General features: G+C 41.7%; 2 protein-coding genes across 9 annotated transcripts in view; one reads left to right on the top strand and one right to left on the bottom strand.

The window, feature by feature from the left end:
• The window catches only part of mbl (muscleblind), a 28,370-nt gene extending 23,554 nt beyond the window's left edge, over positions 1-4,816 (top strand). Inside the window, exon 9 of one of the 2 annotated variants that reach the window (XR_010574115.1) lies at positions 1,684-1,827. Coding sequence is in view for 1 of the 2 variants with exons in the window: in XM_065476149.1 (XP_065332221.1) it covers positions 1,684-2,000 (317 nt within the window). In the remaining variant the exon portion in view is untranslated. Of the gene's footprint in view, positions 1-1,683 lie in introns of both variants that reach the window. The other variant, XM_065476149.1, reaches the window with a different exon arrangement.
• Dh31-R (Diuretic hormone 31 Receptor) overlaps positions 4,414-16,122 on the bottom strand; it is a 29,448-nt gene continuing 17,739 nt past the window's right edge. For 6 of the 7 annotated variants that reach the window (XM_065476153.1, XM_065476156.1, XM_065476152.1 and 3 more), the window contains exons 6-11: positions 11,926-12,052; positions 11,027-11,253; positions 9,662-9,959; positions 9,552-9,593; positions 7,324-7,413; positions 4,414-5,607 (exon numbers count right to left, since the gene is read on the bottom strand). In XM_065476153.1, coding sequence (XP_065332225.1) covers positions 5,560-5,607; positions 7,324-7,413; positions 9,552-9,593; positions 9,662-9,959; positions 11,027-11,253; positions 11,926-12,052 — 832 coding nt within the window. In that variant the 3' untranslated portion in view covers positions 4,414-5,559. Of the gene's footprint in view, positions 5,608-7,184; positions 7,205-7,323; positions 7,414-9,551; positions 9,594-9,661; positions 9,960-11,026; positions 11,254-11,925; positions 12,053-16,122 lie in introns of all 7 variants that reach the window. The other variant, XM_065476158.1, reaches the window with a different exon arrangement.

Raw genomic sequence — 16,122 nt, 5'->3', positions numbered from 1 at the left:
TCTTTGCGGGCTAATTGCCTGGCGCATACGTGTCTCGTTAAAGCTCAAGTGGCAGGTCGCGGAGAGTGAAAAAACAATAAACGCGAAATAAAAAGTTTTCCACCTCACAATCAGCTGACAAATTTACGACCAACGGGACTTCCTCGCCTTAGGCCCCGTTATATGCTTAGATGCTTTACGAACAATCAATATCTTAAATTAAAATTTCATGATTTTTTTTATAATTTAGAATCGACATTCTGATATTAATAAAAAAATGAACAAGAATTTTATCGCATCCTTAAAGTAACGCATTCAGCGACACCTTGGTTAATTTCGATACATGAAAAAATCTGGGATCATAATGTTTCTTTCATTTACCGCAAACAAAGAAAATCCTAAAATAAAAGGAAATATGAATTCAATCTTTTCTGGCCGTTGGCTCGCATTGCAAAAGGTGGTGAGTTTAGTTACTCGAAATGCTTAAAACAGTTCAACGGGCTGGAAGGCGCACCGGTACTGACTCGCCAGTAGCTGGTTTTTGCCCCTTTTCAGCACATTTAGGAATGATTTTCTGACGTTTCAATAAAAGTCACCGGTGTGGGGAGGCGAATAGAAGGCCAAACTCGGGCCCCATGTTATCATCTTGGCGGTGTTATTGGGACCTGGTGAGTTTAGCTTACGGGATGTACTGAGCATAGGTTAGTAAAAGCTCAACCTGAAAGTAATTTTTCTTCTAGAAAAAAATGAAATTTAATTTTATAGGGAGCTTCGTATTTTTTGATAGCCAGATATTAATTTAAGACCTTTCCTAGAAGTTCTCGATTTATATATTTTTTTAGAGATGATCATGCGGTTAGAGAGAAAACTCCAGGAAAACCTTGTTATTGCAGAAACCAATAATCCTCAAAGATTGACTTCGTCCCAAAATTTATCCATGGAACTGCGAAATTTTTTATACAGTAGTTGCAAAGTTAAGATGCATTCCAAATGTCTCCCTACTGGAATTATAATTATATTTTACCAAAAATAATTTCCTTGCGATAAAAAGGTTAGATAGACCTCGTTGAGATCTGCAATGAAAAAATTGCCAAATTGAAGTAAATATTTGGGAAAATCAGCAAAATCTTTTAATAATTATTTGTTGCTTCTTGTTAATTTTGTTTTATGTATTTAAAAAATATAACTGCTCACTTAAGCCAGCATCGTAATCATTTTCAGCAGTCGGCCTGTATTATTCCACTCAAAGTAATGACAGGGGGAGACTTATTTTTCTTTATCATCTGAAAAAACAAAATTCAACCTTATTCTTCTATAAACCGTAAAAGTTAATTAAATAAATTTGGCAGCAAAAGGTTGGAGAGATATTTTAAGACATTCTCCAGAGATTTGAGAAATGAAATCGATTATGTTTTAAATCATTTCTCTGTATATTGATCTGATTATTTCTAGTTCAAACAGAGAGAAACAAACACAGAAAGTTATTTCAGCCTTGTCCGCGCGAGTGCAGGAACGTTACTGAAGGCAATAGAGCAATAACTGGCCTTTGACAGCGAGCGCGGTGCAGGAAAAGCGATATCTAGGTTATCGAGGGCAAAAGGCAAACATATTGACCGAGAGAGTGCGGCGAACGGGAGTCGCGCGGCGCCTTTAACGTATGTCGAGCGGTGACGCGTGCGACTAAGCTTGGCGGTTGGCTTGCAGGTAATGTGGAGGTGGTGGACAACCACGTTACTGTCTGTCGCGATGACGTGAGCGGCCGGTGCACGCGCGCCCTTTGCAAATACTACCACATACCGGTGGAACTGCCGCCGGCGCCGCAAATGGCCCGCCTGCACAGCCTCGTCAGCAAACATTCGGCGGCCAAGTTGGATTCCTCGCAGCAGCTTGAAGCGGCGGTGGTGCACCAGCAGGCCGCCCCCGTCGTCTACGCCGCCGCCCCCGACGCGTGGCCAGCCAACGACAACGACCAGCAGCAGCAGCAGCCGCCCAGCAGCAGCAACAACAACAACAACAACTGACCCCTCCACCGGGGCGAGGCAGGAGTTGGCGCTGGGACGACGGCACCAAACCTTTCATTTTCGAATTCGGTTCCGTTTGACGAGTGAAAACCTGTGCCCAGGGTCGATAGCTTTACTTGAACCGATCGTTTTTGTTTCCAATTTCCCCACCCACACACCTACGAGTTGATCCGGCGCGGAGTTGAGCGGGTTTTGGTGCCGTTTTGCCAGCGGCGGCTCGGAAAGCCTTCTGGGCGGATTATAAAAAAAGCCTTTCGGCTGCGAGCAAAAGTGAGTTGGCGCTCGAAGAGCAAAAAGCACTGTCGCTTCATGTCACTTGATTCAAAAGGGTCTTTCGTCCTGATGCCATTTAATTTTGTACTGTGAACGATTATAGGAGATCAAACAGAAAACAAGTATTAACTAACTTAGGCGCGGAGGCTGAAAGCCTCACACTACACACACTACTACTACTACTAATACTACGATGACAACAACACACACACACTCACACACTTTTTCCCGTCGAGGAAATGAAACTCTTTCAACATGAAATGGATGTAAATTTAATTAATCAATACTGAAACGGTGATGAAAAAGATGTCTGGGCTATAAAGTGCGATTTCTTTTGTACTGCATACACACTAATTTTATAGAAGAAAGAGATTGAACAGAAAAACTTAATGGTCAAATCAACATGAATATTATAAAGTAAAGCTAAATGTTAATATTTCCATCAAATGTAACTATAAATGGAAAAAAGATGAGAAACTTAAACTATGTAGGTAGTTCGTATATATTATATATTTTGTTGACAGCATAGAGATCGTTGCGTGTTTTTGAACATTTTATTTTGCCAGCATTCTTTTTTCGGTCGTCCTCAGAGGAGGCTATTTATATTACTAAATATTACAATTATTATTCTTGCTGCGTATTTCTAATCTCATTTTTAAGAACTAATCACATTAATCCATTGATTTTGCCATTGAAAATTGGTTCCTTTAATTAATTAATTAATAGCATAAGTAGATACTGCGTTTGCGTTTTATAGATCTTAATTAAAACAAACAAGCATCGACTGTTGAGACAAAATCCTCTTAATTTTGAAAGGTTCAATATAAATATACTTTGGGCAGTGTTAATGATAGATTTTAAGTATAATCTTAAAACACAGAGTTGAATTACAATTGTACATGTGATTTCTCTTCATCTCTCAGCATACATATATATCTATTTTGTTTTAAACGAGAAACTGCGTTTTTTAATTAAGAGACAATGAAGATAACTGTCATAAATATATTACATGTGTTACTTTTCTGTGAATCTGTGATAGAAATTTGATGTTATCTGGCATTTATTTGCGAAAATGACCCTAAAGTGATACAAGATAATTATTTTTAGAATAAGTTTATATAATATCGAGGTGTAATAATACTCTTGCTCTTAATTGTTCTCATGCATGTGTCACACACAACTCACACACACACACACTCTCTCACACGACGTCGACGAGGAATAATGTACTAGCAGCATCCGATTCGCAGACGACCTTTCCGTGTAGAAATCATTTCGAAAGTGTAGAACTAATTAACGAGAAACAACTCACTTACACACCGGACTCGAAGGATTGTATAAATTTCTGAACGAAATCATCTCAACATCACAAGCAGCAAGCAGTACTTTAAAGTAAAATAATAGCACACCGTACCTCTTCAAATATGAATAATGGATGTAGAATCTAAAAACACACACACTCACGTACGATGTTTAAAAAAACCTCTTCAGTAAAAGTAGAGTTAACACACAACTCACACAAACACACACACACAAAACACAAAAAGCCAAGCGAGAGGATTCTGTTTTTTATTATCATTTCCAAGATGGAAGGGTGCCTGTTTTACTACGCAGTACTGACTGTCGATTTTGTTTCCTCATTTTTCGTCATTTATTTCGTTCCAAAACCTACAGACGAGTATTATCTCCTATAGTTATACTATATATTTATACCGTGTAAGATGATTGACGAACAGAACGTGACTCACTCAGATCACCGAAATATCTCTATCGTTTCTTTTTCGTAAACACACACAAGACGTTCTCTCAAAGAAAAATCAATGATGATTCTATTGTTGAATGAAATCTCATTTAGTTTTTAAGGTTACGAACTTGTAATGATAATAAAAGAGAAACACTGATGAGAAACACGTTTGCAACTGCAAAGAGAAAATCGAAGCGACGAGAGTGAAACAAAGTTGCCAATGTGCTTCGATTGAGCCTTAAATCAAATTACAAAACTTTAGATCGCGAAGATACCTATATCTCTTGGGCAATTTACTTAGGCATCTTTGAGAACTAAAGTGAAGACACAATGTCAAAATCGCATATGATAATTTTTCTAATTTTTAATATAAATGGCGGATTTTTGTGAAGCAGCAGATTTTTCTAAATGTGAATGACAAGATGACAGAAAAAAATATATTAATAAAACGGTTTAAGTATAAAATAGAGGAAAAAATCAAATAGGGCAGCTCTTTCACACACCACATTAATAATTGTAAGAAGTGCACTAGACGAAAAATTAAGTGAATTAACTAAAAAAAGGAACAAATCGAGACGGGAGGAAAGTAACTAAACCTTATATTCAAGAGTAATTACTTATTACGTATAATTTCAAGTATAGGTGAACACACACACACATGTTAAATTAATAAGGATATTACATTAATTACGACTATTATAACTATAATTTTGCAATGTAGCGAATTACCATACTCTATATTTATGTCACTTGGAAAAACAATAAATAAAAAGAAAATGACGAGTTTTTGTGTTTTCCACTCGAGCTGTTTCATTCTCTCGATTTTTATTTCATCTCTCTGTTTTCCGTTTACACAACACAACATGGCTCTTTTATATTTATTTTTTACAATAATAGTAATACTGTTCGTCATGTATCGGAGATATAGATGCGTGCCGTGTATACAGATAAATACATAAATTATTCTTTCCTGCGGCTCAGCCTGTTGATTTTTGGTACATGGAATAGGAGGAGAGCAGACACATCCATGACACTTAATAGACTCTAAGCACACAACATTCGACCTGGCGCAGGAGCGCGCCTCGTCGCTTTATTTCCGTGTATACATATACTTATTTATTTTACGCGAGCACAACAGCAGCAGCAGCAGTAATCTTGCGTGTATATGGGTTTTGTGCCACACATTTACATGTAATATATATTCATTCTTTTTGCGACAAAAATATACAACGTCGAAAGAGAGTGCTCGCTTGGGGGACGAGAGAGACGTGGAATTCCCGTCAATTCCAGAGGCAGCGAATCTAAACACTACACAATAAGGGTATGCAATATATGCACAACGAAACAAGAACGAGACGAGTGTCTCCTTTGGACTGACAAACGGTCAAATACTTTGTTTGGTCCACTCTCTCCCCGTGTGATTTGTGCATGATGCGGTTTATATATTATATTTAAGGGTACGTTTAGTCTTCTTTTCTTGCTTCCCTGCGTTGTCGCCCTCGCGCTAATTGGCCACCCGATCGCGGCTATTGAGCTTCACGTCTACACCTTTTCCTCGCCAGGCAGCGGTGCGGCGGTCGACCGGATGAACTGCGGGAAAAGTTTTGCCAGCTATACTTCAGCAATAAAAGCAGGCGACGGTGTTTGTGTTTGTGTCATTTTTACAGAGCGGTTTGCTGTGTTGGCATTGTGAGTGTATGTTAGGACAAAAAAAGGAATTGAAATAAAGAACTAAGGGGCTGTTTTGGTTACTTAATTTAGGGATGGAAAAATTATCAACTCCGAAATTTGGAATAATGAAAAAACTCCAAAGGTTTCAATAAAAACTAAAAAAATAACAATCAGCCTTTCTCAATTTATTTATTTTTGAAATCAGAGTGGGCGGCAAAAGTAAATTATTAAAGAGAATTAATATTATAGCACACATAGAGAACAGCAGCTGTTTCAGCCTCTATAGCCTCACCAGCAGTACAGTATAAACAGGCAAGGCACGTACACGATAAATTTTCCCATCTTAAGTTCCACTCTTTGAAATTGCTACTTCAAATAATGGAAGTAGTGAATTTTTAAGGATGAGGTTTTTCGTCTCACGGAGGGTGAAGCGGTAATATTAAAAAAATTCGAAGCTTAAGTTTCCTTGCTCAGCAATATATAATTGCATTTAATATTAGTAAATCATTTTCAGTAACAGGTCTGGGCCCACTTCGGCTTTGTCCTCCTGGACAGGGTCTTAGCTAACTTGTTTGCCTGAAGTGTCGCCCTTTCTCGTTTCTCCTATGTATTTTTATTGACTTTAACAGTGATACATTAATAAAATTACTAATTGTGAGAATATACAATCATACAAAGATTCAGGGTCCTTTGAAGCTAATTTTACGGTTTTGTTTCACAGAAAAGTGGATAATGTGTTAAAATAATCTTTCTCTTATATTTTTCCCTTCTGCCACCCATGCTGATATCAAACCTGGTAGAGTTTAGCTAGCTTAATATATAATTTTGTGAGTTTATAAAAACATTTTCCTTACTTTAGTTAAAAGCCTTGAGATTTGATTAAACGAATTATTGCAAGCAGAACTAATTTACTTCTACGGCTATTGGTTAAAAGCAAATATTTTTCCAATCCCGAATTTTTAATACGTCTGCAGAAAACTGGCAAGCAAGAAGCAAAACGACGATCAGCGCTCGAGACGTCCACTGCTATCTAATACAAAAATTATATATTATCTTGACGTCGCACAAGCGGTGACTGCTTCTTCGAGATTGCTCCTTTCACCACCACTCGCCGCTTTTAATACGGCAAAGGAAAAGTGGAAAGGTATAGAATATATACACAGTGAATGCGTTAGATCTTCGTCTTCAAAGAAAAGCTTTCAAAAGTGCTGCCTCGCAGGAATTTGATTAAAGGAACGAGTGGCAAATCAAAGAAAAGCTTTTTAAAAAAGAAAAATTACGAGTGAAACATGCAAACAGTCTGGTGGTGAAATTAAGAAAAATGTAAGACTCTTCTATCAATGGTATACAAGTTCGAAAGAAAGCTTGCTAAATATAAATGTCATAAAATGAATATGGCAAGGCGGGGGTCGTACTTTTTGGACCGTCCGCCATGAAATGCCTAGTAAATTTCGAGCACACAAAAACTGGTAGAGTTTGTTCATGGAGACACTCACATTTTTCAGAATGTTCTTTCCTTTTATGTTAGTGAACAGTCGGAAGGAGGCGATTAGAGTTTTGTTTTGGACAATTTAGCAGGAGTAGTTGCTGTCCGATAGGATAGAAGAGGAAGAAGTCGGCAGGAAATCGGCTTACCGTGACTGTGGTGGCCGCCGTGAAAGAACTCGCCCTCGGCCTGAACTGCGCCATGTGCAGGTTCCATTTGCGCTTGATTTGGGTGATTACCTGACATTCGGAATCGAATTAGTGGCTGCCGAGGGAGACGCAACGGGTGCGGAAGAAAACAAAGAGTGACAGCGGACAGGAGGCTAGATTGAAGGACCCGGAGCGCTTGATCGGCCAAATTGCGTCGGCGGCAAGTGATTGGCGCCAGGTCAGAGGACGAATGAACGGATGGACGGCCGATTCCCACGTTTATTGTTTGGCAAATTGCACGGCCCACCAGGTTCACGGACTCGTCCGAGATTACTTTGCTTCGGCAAAAGATGCTATCGCTGCTGCTCGGATCGGCCACGTTCCACCGCCCGCAGCCGCGTTTTTTTTCCACAAACATACACACTCGACGCACTCGCGGCGTCGGTAAACTTTGCTACTTGCTCTTTCTCTTTCGTATCGATTGTCTATCGTTCCACGGATGATACGAGCACTGCCTTTTTGAGACATTTTCCATCTCAAGATTATGCAGCAAGACAATGAATTCGGCTCGTATCGATTCAAAGGCGCGCGCGTTTGCTTTTTAACGGCTGCCGCCTGATGGATTTTTGTGTAATTGAAGTGCAGAAAGTAATTGGTTTGCCGGCTTCTTGGTATTCAAAGGATAATCAAACTCGTGACCTGGGAGCAAAGATCAATAAATATCGCAGAAGGCCGACTAATTGGATGTGACCTATTTAAATAGTTAGGTGGGAAAACATTTAAATGTATTTTATCAGAGTTGCAATTTAAGTGGTAGATGGTTTCCATAGTTTAATCGTAGGCAAAGCATTGAATTGCATTGTTTATTTTAGCTCATTCGTATTCCATTTAGCATTTTATTCACGGTTTGATTAGAATTTGATTGGAAATCCGATCAACTGGAAAATTGTAACTTCTCCAAAGCTGAATCAATCGGACAACAGCTTCAAATTTGCCTTTTGCTCAATTTAGGCTCGGCACTATTAATAGATAAAACGGCCTCAACATTTATGATTTATTTCTGGTGTCCGATAGAGACGAGAGAAGCAGACAACGTGCTCATAAACAATGTCTAATGGTGCGTGAAGCTGGGTTTATTTACGAACCCGCATATGCAGGGTGGAATATCGGCAAAATTTAAATTCAGTTAAGAAAAATTAGAATAACAATCTTTCAGGCGCGGCTAACCCCTTGATCATTCTTGACGCGGCTCCCTGGTTTGAAATTATTCATGCGCGTTCGACCGACCACACGCGAGTCCTGAATTTAGATCGAGTTGTTAAAGTTCTTTATTTAATTGCGGAAAGCGAAAGAGGCTATATAATGTTGTCCAGCGCAGACGCTCGTTAATCAAGCGTGGGTTCGCCGCCGCACGACAAGCATTCGGCCCAATGAGGAATTTTGCGCCATAAAAACGGGATAAAACGCCGCACTCTTGCAACTTAAAGGACATGAACGTTGAAAAATAACCTCGCTTTCAAGCCGGGGGGAAAATATGAATAAAAAATGCGTCTCAAGCAACCAAATCGGATCTCGCACGTTGCTGAGTAATTTATTAACGGAGAAAGACAATCTCACCTTGAAAATACATCTTCATAGTGACGTCATCAGTGCGTTAATTCGTATTTTAATCAGATTTTCTTGTGAATACATTTTTATCATCCCCTTCGCAAATCGCAAATCAAAATTTAAATAATTTTTTATGTGTACTTTGGTATCATTGTGCTCGGTCATTTTTAGATTTTTAAATGCTTATTTATTTCAAGCATTTTTAATTAATTTGGCTTTAGCCGGAAAATAAGGGGGAAAACCTAATCACCTCATAAAAATCGTAGTTTTCCAGCCTCTATTTGGTCATCTTCAGATTTTTGTTATGGTGCCTCGTATTTGTCACTAATTGTTAAAGGCAAATAATGCGATCAGCAATAATGACGTCACTAATTGTAAGGTCAAGCGACTGCCCTGTTCCTAATTTAACCTATCAACGTTGAGAAATTGGAATTCAACAATGCTGTTATCTTCTTTCATAATGTGCATGAGAGGGTTACAAGAGGTCTGAGGCCGTTGTCAAACTAAAAGGGCTGGTGTTCGCTCGGTTGGAACGCCTTTTTTCGATTCAGACTTTTGCTCGGCCAATTTTTCACCGTCCATTTCCCCCAAGAGCCACGCTAAACGCCGATTTCCCTTACCTCGCCGTTGCAGAAGCAGAAGAGGAAAGCCACGCAAAGGCCCTGCAACAAAAAAAGGCAAACGGAGTGTGAGGGTTGGGTGGTCATGAATTTGGCGGGGCGCGGCTGACCTGGAAAGAGGTGAAGATAGCAGAGAGAGCTTCGTAGGTCTTAAGCAGTGGGTGCGAAGCGCTTTCCGGACGGAAGGGCGTGATCAGGTAGTGCAGCCCAAGCAGCGGCAGCAGCAGCAGGGTGGCCCTGACGGCCTGCAGGGCTGACGGCGACGGGCCGCTGCCGACGTGCGGCCCGGCGCGCAGTTTCACGATCAGCACGCGCACTATGTTGCACAGAAAGGTGAAGCTGGCGGCCAGCGACAGACACACGGGCACCACCAGCACCCAGTTGAACTTGCTCTCGTGGATCCAGCACCTGGGCATAACGGGTAAAAGCCTCTTAATTCGAAAGTTTTCACACTTCTGCTGAAAGTTACGTTTTTTATATATAGAAAGTGAACGTAAAAAGTTGATCACTACTAAAAATGCAATTTTGTAACTGACTGATAAAATTGTATGCTAAAAACTTTCAAAATAAGTGAAAGTGAATTTTTGAATGTACTTTTATTTGTTATTTAAGTCACGGAAAATTGATTTGAATTTGAAATATTTTTGAACTCTGAAAATCCGCTCAACAAAATATAGATCATTGGCAATGAACGTAGACAGTTGTGCAAAATATAAATAATTTATGTTATTTCGACTATTGATATTTTGGATATTCTTTAACCGTCTGTTATTTTAATTTTATGCGATATGATTATTCGGTCTCTGTGATGTGGAAATGTTTAAAGTGATTTGGGTGGAGATATGTTCGGGGACAGTGAAAATTCAGTCAAATAAGGGGTTATGTTCGTGTGCTTTGATTGTAACGTCGTTAGCTTTACATCATATATTGACTTTAATGTAAAATACGGAGGAAATGAGAAAATTTTAATCTGGAATGTAGGCCCGCCCGGCAGCAGTCGAGTTATAAGTCTTATATCAAGAAAGATATATCTAAGAGACTCGCGACGTGACAAGAAAAATTATGAACAAGCTCCTCCCTCCATCCAACGAGAGCGAAAAGTTCCGGTCTTTGTCTGAGCGCGAGCCCACATGACGGAGCACACCCTGTGGTGCTAAATAAATACGAAAACGCAATTTTTTTGCGAAAGTGGCGCAAGCCGCGCTGAGATATTCGTTTACTGTAATTTCTCGCACAAGATCAAAGGCGGACGGAAAAACGCTCCTTTGTTTGCGAAAAATGGTCTGAAATTGGCGCCAAAGGGACGAAGCACATGAAAAGGGAAATCTGGCATTGATGTTTGCCCTCAAGAAACGCGTCTGGGGAAGAGGGAGCGTTTGGGATAATGTTTTAAACAGAATTGATGCGTTCGAGGAGGGCCTGGAGTGTATATTTCACGGGCGAGTGACGCCAACTTTTCCTATCGATTCTCGTACTCTGAGGTTTCTTGGGGGTCGTTGTCGGTCAGCCGGAGGATGGTGTAGAGGACCACGACGATTGCCGGCAGGCCCCAGCCGCATAGGTAGAGCCACTTTTTGAGCTTGTCCTCGGAGGTGAAAGTGGCGACCAGCAGGATGTGCAAGTAGAAGCCCTCGCAGAACATCCAGAAGTAGTTGGAGAGCAGGAAGTAGTGCAGGCTGACGTGCAGAAGGGCACATCCGACCTGCCAACCAGATTCATGGAGAGCGGCGTCAACGGGATCAATATAACATCAGCGAACAAATTTGAATGCGTGAAAAAAATGGGCTGCGAGGATGTGGAGCGGCTGGGAGAAATTTTGCGGCGCCGAGTGCCGCGGAAGGAAGACAGATTGTGAGGGGTATTCTATCAAAATGCAATTCCGAGGGAGAGAAGAGATGGACGGGGGCTCGGAGCCGTGGGAATAGTGGGAATGCTTCAGCCTTGACAAAGTTGATGGCTTTTTTGCATGATTCGAGGGAGGAAAAAAAGTTTCGACACCAAAGCTCGAATGAAAGCACTCTCACAGCCCAATCTAAAACAATTCGCGAGTGGCAATAGGCATCGGGCGTAACTGCGTGAAATGCTGGCAAATGCATCCCCTTTAACCGAGGGCGAAAAATTTGGTGCTTCTGGGCAAGCGAGAGGACGTGCGCATTAAAGAGATTACACAACTCCAACGCTGCATGGGAGAATCAACGAGAGAGCATGATAATTTACGACTGGTTATAAAATCTTATTTTCCATTTACAAAATGCCAGCGTTTAATTTAGTGTTGTTTGCCTTTGTTTGTGAGAGTTGGCGGGCGAAAACGAGAAGACGCGTCGTCGGTGTGTTTGTACTGCTGCAATAAAAGTATCAATCTCGCGACACTAACCTCATTATCTGATAACACGGATGGTTGCTCGACTACCAGTCGGTACCACAGGATCCACAGCGCGTTGTTGGTTGCGAACGAGACGAACAGATTTATGTGCAGCATGATGCGTGTACATCGCAGCGACCTAGCAAATTAATTGACGAGAAAGAACACAATGTCAGCACTCTTTATTTCATTTTACGGTCGGAACATTAAAAGCGCTCGTTAATTACAATGTCAAGATGCCAGGTGTGTGAGTTTGCATTGCGGCTGACGAGTCGGAGCCCCAAATATCGCTTTTCCCATTTTTAATTAAAAATAATGGCGTGTCTGACGACATCATCATTATATTGCGCCGAGAGCTCGACGGGATTTTGTTTGCTCGCAGGAGGAGCAGGAGATTATTGAGATATTGGTTTTTTCCCTGATATTGCTCGCAGAATTGCGAAAATTCTTTTGTCAAATGACGCATTGGTGTTAACTTGCAGCGCAACCTCGGGTCACTTTTTCAGCGCGTTCGTGTTTCAAACAAAAAATAATTGCCCCTTATCCGGCACTCATCTCTCGAAAGAGAAACGCAAACCCCAGAGGAAGGTAAACATTTTCAAACGCGTGAACTGTGCGAATTGCGAAAATGGCTTCCATTTTCATCAACAATATGCGAGGTAGAAAAGCCGACGGAGAGAATGCCGTCGAGGCAGATGCGTAAATAGAGCTTTTTCGCATGAGCTGCGTAGATTTGCTCACGTCAGGTGTCAGTCAAGCCAGTGCAAAGACGAAATCACCCGGAGCAAGCGCTGGCGCGTACTCCATCAACGCGTGCGGCTTGCAAACAACCGCGCGCGGCTGTCACGCTGGAATACGAGAAAATAACCCTTGGTGGTCGCGAACCAACACGCAGGCAAAAAAACTTTTCATCATTTGCTGCAGCGGGGTGGCGTTGTTTCCGCGGATGTGCAAAAAGGCTGCGCGGCTCATTAACTTGCGCCGTGAAAGGCTTATAAAAGTCGACGAGCGGGCAAACGAGTTCCGAGCCCGCTCTTTTGTCGGCGGCACAGATTATGCACGATGCCGCTGGAAGCCGGGCGGATTTTTAAGGGAAGACCCCCGGCAGGCAATTTCGCAACTTTGACCACTCTTTATGTCATGATGCGAGCTATCAGCGCCCTGCCGCTTCCTTGATATCCGAGATTTATTGAAAAAGCGAATTTTATACGCTTACATCGTTAAACTTGGCCAAAATAAACAGCCAGCAGCACCCTGCGGAGCGTTAAATTTAACTTTACGACGTCTAAAAGGACGTTAGAAATGCTTTATAGTTTTGAGCTGAAGTGAACTGTCAAAGCTCGCCGACGACATTTGACTTTTTACGACGCCCGAGTCTGCTACTCTCTTCAATTTCGCAACGTTTATCAAAATTAAACACACAATTTTCCTTTGTCGTGCCGCAAATAGGTCTTTGAGGCGCATCAAACGATCTTAATTGGCACATAATTAATTCAGCAACTTTGGAAACTTACTTAGAGCGCTCGCTCCCTATTTCGAAGAAGCGGCGGATTAATTGTCGGCGTGCCTCAGAGGCGATCGGAAAATAACGAGGCAGGTTTCGCGCAGTTTTACAAGCGCGAGTGGCCATATCAAAATGATGAAGAGGCTGCCGCGATTTGTTTTTATTGGCTCAGTGGGAGCTGCTCTTTTGTGAGCCGACGTAGCGGCGGCTAATGAAATAATTCCATCGAGCAGCCGGCTGCTGCCGAGCCGACGGCGAAACCCCAGTAGACACTCTCTGAGAGCTTGCTGAACCTTTTAATTACGCACCACTACTACGCGATGCAGAAACAACAGCCAGCCTGCCAGCCAGCCTCATGGTGGCTGTCGAAAGTCTCCAAACTCGCAGAGCACGGACTAATTGGGCTCCGCCTGGCCCGGAATAAAGAGCCAGACACTGTGAAACATGCGCTGACGTGCGTGAGCTTGCACACTTGAGATTTTCAGTCAATTTTTCACTCGTGTTTGCGCCTGAAAAGCTTAATTCCGCCAAAGAGGGACGCTTTCATTACTCCCGTGAGCGAAGAGTAGTCAAAAGAATTAACATCAAAGTGTTTCGGGGGGTTTTGAAAGGGCGGATAATTACGATTTTGTAGAAATAGGCCCTTTTCATACGCGCGGAGCTTTATTTAGCAACGAGCTGGTAAAAATTAGTTTTTGAAACGCAAAATTGGTTTTTGTTTGCTCGGTGGTAGATTAAAAACGGGAAAGCAAGCAAACAAGCATGAGCAAAGTAATAATATTTTTAGTTTTTCCCAATTTATTTAACAGTGTATACAAGAGCGGCGAGAGTTTTTATTGGTTCGAATCTCCTTATTTGATCTAGACTGCCAAAAGCAAAGAGCAACAACAACAAATCCATTGCAGCCCAACGAACCGGTTTCAGCCTATTAAATTGTAATTTTTCGGAGAAGTGCAAAAGCAGATTGGAATCGAGCATGACGGGCATGCACAAACGAAGGCTGGAATCGCTGACAAAGCCTTGTGATTCGCACCCTAAAGGCCAGAGCAAACGACTTTGTCGCAACGGCGGAGCTCATTATGGTAATGAACCTGTAGCCACGGCGAAATCAGTTTAGTAATCAGAATAGCACCGGCGCTCGACACTAAAAAGAGAAAATAACGCGCTCAACTCATGCATAATGTGCGATATTTAGTAATAATGCAACACGATAACGCGACGTGACGACGCTCCATCCTCTCGAAACACCGCGGCGGCTGATATCAATAAGTAACAGGCCCGTGGAGAGATGAAAGCGCGCCTTCTCAGCAATTTGCCAAGGAGCCCGGCTAACAAGCGGCTCGAATCTCATCGCTGAGCGAGCAAGGCTGACAATGAGTGTGAGGCTAATTACTAAATGTGTTCGCGTTCTTGAAGCCTTATTTAGTTTAATTACACGGCCTTGATCTGCCCCGGTCGTAATTATATGTCAACACCAGCGCACACCCTTCAGCCGCTACCCTTGTGTTCAACGAGTCGGCCTGCAGCGTTCTCCGCGCGCGCAAAAGCAGAGGCCGGTCGGCCGGCCGGGCAGGCGGGCGGGCACCGCAAACGAAGCTGTCGGCTCGCTTTCTGGCTGACCTACCCGATTTGTGTGTGAATACCTATCCGCCGCATAAACACGCACCGGCCACCGACCAGATTTTATCAATGAGAGTGCTGCCAGCCAGCCGGCCGGCCGCGCGTACCACTGAGTTATCCGTAGCGGAGTAAAAGTTTTTGATTGCCGTGCTCGAGTTGATACGCAGTCTCATTCAGCGCGGCATAAAACGCCGTCCTTTTCGACGGAATCCAAGTGCGTCGAAAGTCGATTAAAAGGGATTGCTTTATGGCGTGGCACTAAATGTGCGCGCGCGGTAGCTATTTTTTCTAGTGCGTCCGGCGAAATGTCATATCCGATGATTGCAGCGCCGGAATTAGCGTCGCCTGCTTTTCCACTCGTGTGTAGTTCAAAAGTCAGCAGCTTCGCGGAGGTGAATATCAAATATTTACGCGTTAAATTTAGTGCGTTTCAAAATAAGCACTTGCTCCGGTGAGTGCCTCCCTTCATAATATTCTCCACAGATTTTCACACAGCGCCGAAAATAACAGCCTCAATTTCCACGGCTCGGGATTGTGATGAATACTTGATTTTCACTTAGTAGGCCTGTTATACGTGTGTGACGTAAAATCATGAACTTCCTTTGAATTAGTTAAAAAGTTGAGCTAACTACATTGAAAACTAATTTGTTAATCAAGATTTTAATTATATTTTCCCTCAAAAAAATTGGTTATAAAATTAATCAGTACTATTAAAAAATGAAAATTTACGAATAATAATTCTGCGGTGATTAAATTAGATTCATTTAAAAGATTTTAATTAGTTGATAAATTCACCAGCCTTGCAGTGTGAATTCTATTTTGTTCTTGCATTATTTCACCAGCATGATCAAACAAATATTTTTAATTTTAATAGAAGGATACAAAATAATAATAAAAAGATGCAATCAAAACAGGAGAACATATGAGGAAAAGGAACTCTTCAACAAAGCTAAAATGTTGGTTGGTTTAATAATGAAAATCTAAGCAATGTTGTCAAATCTTGCTGTGGGGAAAATACTACCACATTTTTACGTTCGAATAGTACAGCATCATCTTGGACTTGAGCGATTTCTTTAAATTTTTAT

Source organism: Cloeon dipterum, chromosome 1, assembly GCF_949628265.1.
Source record: "Cloeon dipterum chromosome 1, ieCloDipt1.1, whole genome shotgun sequence".
In the NCBI taxonomy this organism is placed as follows: Eukaryota; Metazoa; Arthropoda; class Insecta; order Ephemeroptera; family Baetidae; genus Cloeon; species Cloeon dipterum.
The sequence above is the reverse complement of the archived record's forward strand: the minus strand, read 5'-3'. Positions and strand labels throughout refer to the sequence as shown.